The sequence below is a fragment of the Tupaia chinensis genome, unplaced genomic scaffold (assembly GCF_000334495.1).
Source record: "Tupaia chinensis unplaced genomic scaffold, TupChi_1.0 Scaffold138407_1, whole genome shotgun sequence".
Classification (NCBI taxonomy): Eukaryota; Metazoa; Chordata; class Mammalia; order Scandentia; family Tupaiidae; genus Tupaia; species Tupaia belangeri.
The window spans coordinates 1,628,507-1,640,023 of NW_006198305.1; the positions used below are offsets into that span (position 1 = coordinate 1,628,507).

Genomic DNA, 11,517 nt, shown 5'->3' on the forward strand with positions numbered 1-11,517 from the left:
AAAAAAAAAAAAATTAAAAGTCACAGAGAGACAGAGATAAATGGAGATACGGAGGCAGAGGTAGCCCTATCTGCTAGAAATGAATCTGGAGTAAGAAGTCTCAGCAGAAAACCTTCATGTTTTTGGTCAAGCAAATCAGTATTTCAGAGTTAAGTTCAGTATCCATCTCAGGATCGAGTTAGCTATATCTTATTTCTACATTAATTTCAGCTCTTTTTACCAAGCCATCTTCTCAGCCTGTAGTATATATAGTGTAGTATATAGTATATCAGTTTAGGAAGGCTGATAGGGGAGTTGGTGTATCTGATAATTACTGTTGACTGGAATAGATTTCTTGTCTCCTGGGAAAGCTGGGCATGGGGAACCTTAAGAAAAGTTTAGTAGGTCATTTACATGGTAGTGCATGTTCTGTTTAGGTTGCAACCAAGATTTTTTCAGTCACTTCCTAAATAATCATAGCCCTTTGTTGTATCATCAGCAACTGGTTTGGAAGTGACAAATTAGTTTTTGTGATTTCTACTTTTCTTTTTTTTTAATTATTTAATTTTATTTATTCACTCATTTATTTTAATTTGACCAGAGAGAGACACAGAGAAGGAAAGAGAGAGAGGGAAAGTGAGAAAGAAAGCCACCAGGTCCGGGATTTGAACTGTGGTCAGCCATGTGGGAGCGTCCAGCACCTCAACCACCATGCCTCCTGCTGATCCCGTGATTTCTATTTTTCTTTATGACCCCTTAATTGTCTAATATAAATGTATTGTTTTATGCTGCATAAACTTAAATTTTCTCTGTTGGTGTCATCTTTGGTTTATTGGTGACAAAATGAAATTTTATTTTATTGAAGCTTGGGGTTCAGTAATTATTACTATATTGCTAACTGCTGTCTGCAGCTTTTTTTTTTTTTTTTTAAGAGGTTTTGGCCTCATGGTACCTGTGCTTACTAGAGACAGAGACAGTGAGAGGGAAAGTGAGAAATCACCCCTCCTCGGGTGATGGTCACATTGTAATCCCTTCTCCATTTTCCTCCTGGGATCTTGGACACACACACACACACCTGGGATGAGTTTCAAGCCATCTGGTCTGGGATTTGAACTGTGGTTGGCCATGTGGGAGTCCAGCGACATAATCTTTATGCCATTGGCTGATTCCTGTCTGCAGCTTTTAAATTCTGCTCTTGGGTGCCTACATTCCTGGTCTGTTTTGAAAGTCAGATTACTTCTTTTGTGTAATGCCATGCATGGACTTAAATAATCTACCCTTTTACTTTCTGGCTCTCTGAACATCCTTCATAGGCATTAGAATAATATCTAGTATTTCATTAAAAAATACCTCAGGACCAGCAGATAGCATAATGGTTGCATCACTGAGCTCACTGAGCTTCCACGTGGTCAACAGTCTTGGTCTTGGACTGGTGGCCTGAAGCTCACACCAGGTGCTTGTGCGGCTCACTGAGCTTCCACGTGGTCAACAGTTCGAGTCTTGGACTGGTGGCCTGAAGCTCACACCAGGTGCTTGTGCGTGCATGCCCAAAATCCCAAAAGGAGAATGTAGGAGGGGGGATTGTAGCGTGGCTGTCCCCCTCCCCATCGGGGTGGTTTTTCACTTTCTGTCTCTCTTTCTCTCTGGCGAGCACATATGCCCTATAGTAAAAAATCCCTCCCCCCAAAAAATAACCTTCAAACTATTGATAGTTTAACTCTTTTAGAGAACATCATTAGGTGAGAATGTAAAGTTTTGCAATGGATTAATCCCAAGAGCTTACTTGCTTATGAAATAATTCTACACAAAGAGAAAACTAGGAATGTAATATGTCCATTTCTCATTTTACTTTTTTTGTTTGTTTGTTTGTTTTGCTATAGGGTGCATGTGCTCACCAGAAAGAGAAAGGGAAGGTGAAAAATGATACTCCAAGGGGGATGACCATGCCTCCACTCCTTCTGCGCCAGTCTTTTTTTCCCCCTCTGGGAGTTTTGGACACACACGAGCATGCACACACCCAGGGTGATTTTCAGGCTACCAGGTCCAGGGCTTAAATTAGGTAGTCAGCTATGTAAGATCGAACGGCTTAACCTCCAAGCCACCTGATGGCCCTCATTTCGCTTTTTGGCTTATTTCCTTTACATCTGCTCATAACTGTCGTACCTGTGTGACTGTTGTTAATGTACTTGTGTTTATGCTTGCAGAAATATGTACACTGTCTTTGCCCATTTCATCGTGTAAACTGGCCCATGAGTGTTCTGTCAGGTTTTTATGTGTTTCTCAAATAAATCCCTTTAAAAAATGAATACAGACTTTTTAAAAAGTATTTTTTCCTGACTTGTATTTTTAGAATTTCAGCCTTTTAGGATTACAGACTTTAGAGATTTTAAACATTAGGGATTTCTACATTCGGGATTTGGCTTTTGGAATTATTTTAGGATCATGGCCCAAATCCTATATTTTTATGTAAATATAGTCACTTATACATTGATTGCATTTTTTCTATAAGCATTATAAGCTTTTTAATATTGTTTTGTGTCTTTTGATAGGTGGTTTGTGAAGAAGGTGACAAGTTAACCTACTCAAAATATGGGCGATTTTGTCATGAGGTCAAAATTAACTATTCTCCATATGTGAATTATTTTACTAGAGTATACTGGAATAGATCCTATTTTGTATATAAAATCAACACTGTGATATCCTTCCAGTCTTGAAAAATAACAGCCTTCATCTCAAAGACTTATACTGTATGAAGTGAAAAGTGATTTTTCTTCTACCTACGTGGTGTCTTTCACCCATCAGTCTACAGATGTTTGAAACATTGCTGCTTCTTTTCCCCTCCTGCTGCTAACTGGATCCAGAGTTCTGTGGGAAATAGAAGATTAAGCATTACTGTCTTTTGATAAAATGTCAGATCTGCCACTCTGCCATATTTCGAGACAAGTGTCTTCGTTACCTTACATGGGCTTTAATGGTTTTACCTGTTGCAGCATTTTCCCCACAAGTCTTCATTCTATCATAACACTGATCTTGAATCTGAGTGTGTTCAAGATCATAGGATATTTCTCGTATATAACATTTAATAAATACTTAATGTGATATGATTAATAATAGAAGCAAAGAATTATTCTTGCAAGTTTCTGAAAGTGTTTCATGATTTGTAATGTAACTGAAATTTACAGTAAAAAAACAATTTAAATGTTAGTTGAACATATGTGGCATTTAAATTAAAATGGATATAATATAAAGGAAAGTGATTTTTAAGGATATACATAAAAATATATCCAGAATTTTCCATGACACTGTTCTCATCGTCTGCTGCTAATATAAGTGAGCACTTTCTTAGTGATACATGGTGTGTGATATGTGCATTTTATTATTTTATGACTGTCTGTTAAGTGATTATTAAGTGATTTTTCACTTATGCTCATTAGCTTGATACCAGTTTAATCATGATTAAACAATAACACTTGTTACTTGTATACGTATTTCAAAACAGACATTTAAAAATATGTTCTGCAAGTTTTAAAAGTAATATGGATATGGAGTGTATAATCTCTTCACATGTTTTCTACTTAAGTAAAACATTAAGTCTTTATCAGAATCAGTACACTAAAGTAATCAACAATTTCTGGAGATGCATTCAGATGCTGTTAGGCATACTTCTGCATACAGACACATATGCTATAAAATGCAGGTGGTTTTATGAAACTGCGATGCAGTCTTCAACATTGAAAACAGAATGACGCAAAATTATAATAAAATTTAAAACCCAGTTTCACTGCATAAATGCTATGTTCCTTTAAGTATTTTCATATTTTTAATCATGTATTAAAAGAAATTCTAAAATGATTAATTTGACCTTATAAAGAGATTCAAGATAAGCATAGCCTATGGATGTAACATATAATAAGATGGGATGTATGTTTAATTTTACCCTGTTAAGTGAACAGATTTTCAAACTTTTCACTTGTCAGAGTACTGCAAAATTGTATTTTCAGTACTCAGAATTAATACATTAGATGGAAGCATCTGTCCATTATTTTTATTTTTCATAATATACATATATTTAAAGTACTTGCATTCTTTAACTCTAGGATGCTTTGCTTTTTTGGAGTATAAAAATTATTTGATGGTGATGTCATATGTCTGATGCCTTAGTTTCATTGGTTCTTATTTGACTCTTGTATATAATTTTTTTTTTTTAACCTACATTAGGGTAACTTTAGGCAGTGTAGTTCAGGTTGACTCTGTACATGTAGTATTTGCTTTAAGCTTTATGAAAATATTACCATAGTTACCTGAATACACCATGAATAACCACATGGTAGTACTTGTGATTAGAGCATGTGAGACAATGTAATTTAAAATCTTGCATATTTTGAAGGGGGAATGGAAAACCCTATTTTCTGTTTGGCATGAAATATTTAATTAAACTTTTATTGGTTTATATTATGAGTATATGTACTGAATTAGTTTTGGCTGTTGTATTTTGTTTTTGACATGTTAGTAAGTTTTTACTTTTATCAACACTTCTTAAAGTAGTTTTGGGGACATTTTTAATTAAATTTTTATATAAGGAATTTTTCATTTAGCATAAGTTGAAAAAGAAAAGTAAGCTTTTTTTGATATAATAATATTGAATATGAGAGATAAGGTCGTTTCTCTTTTAGCAGTAGTGCTAGAAAGCTTTGAGAAGAACTTAATTCATTTCACTTATTTGTTGAGTAACAAGTGATTGGATTCTTCAAGTAATATAACTCGAGTGACTTAAGGTTGTTAATTTGACAATGAAGATCCAGTGTAAAAGGAGCAAAGTTTCTGGGATTGAGTGCAAAGAATTTCTTGAAGAAACACAGAACATACTTTGCCCTTGATATTACATACCCATTGAAATAAGTGCCTTAATGTCTCTATTTCTAAGTTTACTTTTTAAGACTTTTTTAAAAAGTCATGATAGGATGTGTGGTGTGCATATATACATGAGAGAGAGAGAGAGAGAGACAGGTATACCCTCCGCAGAGTTGGCTACCCCCAAATCCCCTTCCTTTAGTCCTCCAGCTCTTAGAATCTTGGGCACTTTGCACACAGGCCTGGTGTGTTTTAGGCTGACTGGGCCAGGGATTCAAACTACTGTCACCATGTGAGATGTAGCTTCTCTTTAAACAGTGCCCTAACACTTGCACCATGGAGACATTTCCTTTAAGTTTACTTCTTTATTTTCAAAAAAAAAGTTACCCATTTTTTCCCATAAAAAATTTTTAGTTTTTTCTTATCAGTGAGCTCAAAACAACAGTTCTCACTAAGCTATTTTCACTATTAACTCTAATTAAGTAATAAAGTTATGAAGAGTAAAGATGAGGTTTCTAGTATCATAAATTAATTGATTCATTGATTTATTTATCCAAATCCTAAACAATCCTGCAAATAAATCATACTTGTCAAAGTATATACTGACTTTTTGCTGTTTATATATTTCCTAACTTTAGCATTGGTTTCCTGGTGCTTTTTGAGTCTGATACAGTTTTCTAACCTAAGGTGCATGCCTCATACTTCAACACAAACTGTTTCCTTCATTACTTTCTGTGTGTAGACAGCTTTTTTTTGTTACAGGACATTCACCTGGATTGCCATTAGCCTCCATGTTGTGGCACTCCTTCATATAGTCCTTATTTGACTCAAGGAAATGACTTTGAGAATGAAGGTCAAAGTGTGTTACAAGTTGGAGCTGAAAAACATGATTTTAAAAGATGGTTGGGCCAGCCTGTGGTGCAGAGGCTAAGTCGGATGGATCCCACTGCGTGGTTTGAATCCTGGACCTGGCAGCTTGAGAAAACACACAGGTGCGTGTGCGTGTGTGCCCCAAATCTCAACAGGATGGAGAGATGGAGGAGAAGGTTGTGATGGACCATCTTCATGGTGTGTGTGGGGGGGTGCTTCACTTGCTCCCTTGCTTTCTCAACTTCTCTTTCCCCCTGTCACCCAGGCGAGCACATGTGCCCTCTAACTACATTTTTTAAAAACATTATTAATTTTTTTTTTTTGGAGAGATTTTCACTGTAGGGCGCGTGCGCTCGCCAGACAGACAGAGAGAGACATAGAGACAGAAAGTGAGAAATCACCCCCCAGGGGGGATGGTCACGCCGCAATCCCTTCTCCTCCATTCTCCTCTCGGGATCTTGGGCACGCACACACACGCGCCCGGCATGAGTTTTTTAAGTCACCGGGTCCGGGACACGAACCGTGGTCGACCACGTGGGAATCCAGCGACATAGCCATTACGCTAACTGCTGGTTCCCAAAACATTATTAATTTTTTGAAGGTCATTGTGAATATCTCATTAAGTCGTTTCATGTTTTTGACCTTTTTTGTTTTCGAACTGTTAAAAATTTTTTTTTGCTTTTTGTGGATGAAAGTAGTGCTTCTCTTTATACAGTTGGTAGTGGTTTTAAAAGTTGTAAGTGGGCTTTTGATAAATTTATTTTAAATGCATGAATAATTAAAAGATATAGGTTATTGGTCTATATATTTAACAGCCTTATGTAAAGTAAATAACTTGCCATTTACATTTCAGTATATTCTTTCATTGGATTCATTCTTAAAATAGTCTCTATTCTTGCTATTTGTTGATAGTTCAGGTCGCAGTGTATGTTAGAATTACAGCTCTAGGACTGATATGCAGTGTATTCATGCTGGGAAGATTCATTTTGGATGCTGTAAAGATGTATAGTGATTACATGTAAAAGAATAAGAAAAATTTTTTAAAAATTACAGCTCTGAAAAGTTGCAAGTGAAATTGTACTGTTTCTTATTGAAACAATATCTAATTATTAAGTTTTTGAATGTGTAGGGGTAACACTTCAAATAAAATTAGATATAAAATTGCAAAAGAATATATATGACTCAATCGTTTTCTTTCCATTAAAGTTCCTAAAATTATTCTTGTTTTCCATAATAAAAAAAAGGACATTTGGAAACAAATGTCTTAAAATTTTTTTTAAACAGTTTTAGCTTTTTTTAAAAAATTATTTTATTTATTCAGTCATTTATTTTAATTTGACCAGAGAGAGACACAGGGAGAGAGAGAGAAGAAAAGTGAGAAAGGAAGCCGCCAGGTCCAGGACTTGAACTGTGGCGGCCATGTGAGAGTGTCCAGTGCCTTAACCACCACACCACCTGCTGGTCCCCCATATGTCCTGAATTTTGCATTAAGGTATCTTTGAATAATTTCTGCTTATAAGTCTCTTAGAATGTGCAACATTTTAATCTGTAATACATAATTCTGTGTAGTTCTAGAAGCAAGTGTCAGAAAGTGAGATATCACACACACCCCACTTGCCCCCAGGGGGAATGGCCACTTCCTTTCCCTCCATTTTCCTTTTGGGATTTTGGGTATACCTACACACACACCCGTTGTGAATTTCAAACCCCGAATCAGGACTTGAACGATGGTTAATCATGTGGCAGTTCAACATCTTAAACACTATACCACCTGTTGGCCCTACAAATCCTTTAGAGGAATTGGGTTGTAAACTATTGGGTCGTCAGAACGACCCAATAGTTTACTTCAGATTTTGTAATATTCAGTATACTTTGATCAAGAGTGAAATTATTTCATGCTTAATTACACTATTTGTTTTGTTTACATAATAAAACTTTTTTCAGAATATTAAGTGTCTTGGGGCTGGCAGTTGGCGTTGTGGTTAAGGGCACTGGACTCCCACATGGCTGACTGCGGTTGGAGTCCTGGACCTGGCGACCTGCTTTCTCGCTTTCTCTCTCTCTGTCCCTCTCTGGTCAAATCAAGTCAATAAAGTTAAATAAAGTAATTCTTTAAAAAATATTAAGTGTCTTTATTCATACTTGAATTTTTTTTTACAACTTTATTGAAATATAATTAATTTTATTTATCTATTTATTTAATTTAAAATTTATTTGACCAGAGAGGGACAGAGGTGATCAGAATGCTGCTGTAGAAACTGCGCAGAAAGCCATGGGAGGCTAGCCTAGTCAGGGGCTTCAGAGAAGTCCCCGAAAGTGTCTGAGAATATACAAAGGAGAGGCCTCGGAGCAGAATGAGGGAGGTGTAGCCAGGTGGTGAGACCTTGAGGACGAGAACCTTACCCTAACTGAGGGTTGGGTCCTCTACTTCACAGCAGACCAGAGCTGGATACCTAGCAGTTGTTGAATTGGGCTGAGGCTCATCTATGAAAGAGGATCTGTCTTAAGCCATCGTAGAATCAGGTTCTGATAAAAATCATTCTCATTTGAGGGAGTGCTGAGGTAATAATTCAAAGAGCTATTATCCCAGCTGACTGCCCTCAGAGCTGGGGAGGGAATAGGTTTGTGAAAGAAAAGCATCTGGTTTGTTACTGGTAACTCATTAACAGCTTACTGGGGTGGTGGGGGAGAGTGTGTCTCTACTTAATTACGGACTGTATTCGACATTGAAAGCAACTCACTTTATAGTATTTGTATAAAACCGATCTCTCAGCATCTGGATTACCAGTGACCTGCCAGGTTTGTTCCTGTTTCGATTTCCTGTTTGTCTACCTTTCCCCTCACCCCCAGCTTCCTGGGAAAAAGGGCTAAGCTTTGGGTTGTTTGATAGTTTCTCTTATGGTTCACCTTAAATTGTAAATAGTTCAGGCTTTGTAGGCCACACACAGTTGTTGAATTTTTCCCCTTTTCGTTTTTACAACCTTTCAGAAATACACATTTCCCCACAGCTTTGTGACCCAGAGCACCCACCAGAGTCCATGCGCAGGGTCCCTGATTGTGGGATTGAGGACCTATGCATAGACCTCAAGGCACCTGCATCAGAGAGTGGAGGCTCTGTGCTGCCAGTGTCACCTGGCTTACACAGGACCCAGGTGTGACAAAGGTTATGTACAGTCTAGGGCAATTTTGCTGCCAGGGGTCAGCAGGTGGTGTGGTGAAGGCACTGGATTCCCCACGTGGTCAACCACGGTTTGAATCACAGACCTGGAGATTTTTCACTTACTCTCTGCCTTTAGTGAGTTCACATGCTCCATAGCAAAAATTAAAAATAAAATAATTTTATTAAAAATAAAATAATTCTAAAACAAATTCTGCTGCTACCTATAAGCTCATAGACTATGGTTTTAGCAGGGAGGGTCAGGTAGGCAGATGATAAGAAGGGAGTGTTGACTGGACCTTCTGGTGACCAGAGTAGGTGAAATTGGAGCAGCTCACAACCAACACCCAGCTACAGCCATAGTGTCTAGGTAGCTCCTGCCTGCCAAGATCTGTCACAGAAATGGGGGAAATTGGGACCAGCAGTTAGCGTAATGGCTATGTCGCTGAACTCCCATGTAGTTGACCGCGGTTTGAGTCCTGGACCCAGTGGCTTAAACTCACGCTGGGCACATGTGAGTGCATGCCCAAGATCCTGAGAGGAGAATGGAGGAGAAGGGATTGCAGCGTGTATATGATCTATTAGTTTAGGAGCACATATTAATATTTAACTTATATATGAATAAATAGTATATATTGGAAATTGTGCTTTGAAAGATTTTACTGCCTACTTGTATGATAAAACTTTTGGATAATGGGCCAGCTGGTGGTGTGGTGATGAAGGTCGCTGGACCCCACATGACCAACTGTGTAGTTCAAGTCCTGGACCCAGCGGCCTTAGAAACACATCTGGTGTGTGCGTGCATGCCCAAAATCCTGAGAAGAGAATAGAGAAAAAGCGATTGCAGCATGGCCATCACCCCAAGGGGTGATTTCTCACTTTCCCTCTCTCTGCCTCTCTCTCTAGTGAGCACATGTGCCCTATGGCAAAAACCTAAAAAACAACAACAAAATGTCAGAAAAGTTTAAACGCCTTCCCTAAAAATGCAAGCACACAGACCACTTCTATTATTAGAATATCTCAGATTTAACTACCACATTCATGTCCCAGAATCAAAGAGAGCTAACTACGTCCATGCATTTAAGAGCCTGAATGGGAAAGCCTTGCGGATACGCACATTAGCAAAAAAATGGTTACCCCAGGACCAACAGGTTGCATGGTGGTTAGGGTGCTGGACTCCCACATGGCCTACTGCAGTTAGAGCCCCAGGCCTGGTGACTTGCTTTCTCACTTTCCCTTCTCTGTCTGATCAAATTAAAATAATAATAAAATAATTATTTAAAAACGTATCTTATCGTAATGATGTACAGTGAATGAGTGTAAATAAATAAACTTAAAATAGACAAACTTGGAACCCCCGGTGGTGTGGTGGTTAAAGGTGCTGGACTCCCACATGGCCTACTGCAGTTAGAGCCCCAGACCTGGTGACTTGCTTTCTCACTTTCCCTTTCTCTCTCTTTCTCTGGTCTAATTTGGGGAGGAGGGGAAAGGAATAACAAATGGAATTAAGTAAATAATTCTTAAAAAAACTTGTCTTTATCTCATTTGCCTGTATTATCCTTAATCTCTGCCTCCTTTTATTTATTTTTTTGAAGAGGTTTTTGCTATAGAGCGCGTGCGATCGCCAGACAGACAGAGAGAGACAGAAAGCGAGAAATCACCCCCCAGGGGGGATGGCCGCAATCCCTTCTCCTCCATTCTCCTCTGAGGATCTTGGGCACGCACACACGCGCCCGGCGTGAGTTTAAGGGAAGGGACCAGTCCCCGACTTCGACCGCGGTCGACTACGTGGGAGTCCAGCGACATAGCCATTACGCTAACTGCTGGTCCCAATCTCTGCCTCCTTTTATTCTTTTATTCTTTGATTAAACTGAAGTTTAGGCACTATTACTAACGCTGCTTTACCAGCGTGGAAACTAAGGTTCAGAGAGGTTAAATATCCTAGCCAAAGCGTTAGAAGGGTGGACGTTAGAGCTTGCATCCTCAATCAGTTCACGATCTAAGAATACACTCTTGATTTTTTGTTTTGATAGTTAATAAAAAGTACAAGAACATTACAGAGCGGAGTCAAATGTCGAATGGGGCACAGTATTTCTAGCGGGTACATCAGAGAGTTAATCAGACGCTAAACGTTGAGCGCTGGTCCCGAGAAGCCGCAGTAAGACTGGCTCTCACAGCAGGCTGTCTGTTATTCCCGGTCCGGGAAGCGAGCTAGGACCCTGCTGCCCACGACAGCATTTGCGGAGAGGACCTAGGTGGCAGGAAATCTCAGAAATGGATATGGGAATTGGCAGCACCGAAAGCAAACTTTGCCTAGGTCACAGCTAGAATCTGTTGTGTTCACTTTTACTAAAACATTGAGCCCCACTGAGTTGGTTTCATTTTCTCCCAGGGGAAGGTGGGAGCCACCAGCGACCCAACCTCGCGCCGAGGCGTCTCCCAGGGCAACCTGGGGGAGGCGTGGCCTTAGCATTGGTCCCGCCCCCTTCTCTCCAGCTCGAGCAACGATTGGCCCAGAGGCACGTCAAAGGCGCAGCGGGCAGATTTCGGTCCCAGCTCTGGCAGGCCCGCGCCGCCATTTTGGCTAGTGTGAGTTTCCTAACGCTTAGTGAGGTCTCTCTCCTGACGTTTCCGCAGACCACAGGCCCGAGGCGGGCGGC

At 39.3% G+C, this 11,517-nt stretch overlaps 2 protein-coding genes across 2 annotated transcripts in view; both read left to right on the forward strand.

The window, feature by feature from the left end:
- Window positions 1–5,773, forward strand: part of DPY19L4 (dpy-19 like 4) — an 81,579-nt gene extending 75,806 nt beyond the window's left edge. Inside the window, exon 19 of the mRNA XM_006161317.3 lies at window positions 2,529–5,773. Coding sequence (XP_006161379.1) covers window positions 2,529–2,693 — 165 coding nt within the window. The 3' untranslated portion in view covers window positions 2,694–5,773. The remainder of the gene's footprint in view (window positions 1–2,528) is intronic.
- Window positions 5,666–11,517, forward strand: part of INTS8 (integrator complex subunit 8) — a 76,133-nt gene continuing 70,281 nt past the window's right edge. The window contains exons 1-3 of the mRNA XM_014592735.2: window positions 5,666–5,732; window positions 8,689–8,811; window positions 11,250–11,465. Of these exons, the coding sequence (XP_014448221.2) occupies window positions 5,666–5,732; window positions 8,689–8,811; window positions 11,250–11,465 (406 nt within the window). The remainder of the gene's footprint in view (window positions 5,733–8,688; window positions 8,812–11,249; window positions 11,466–11,517) is intronic.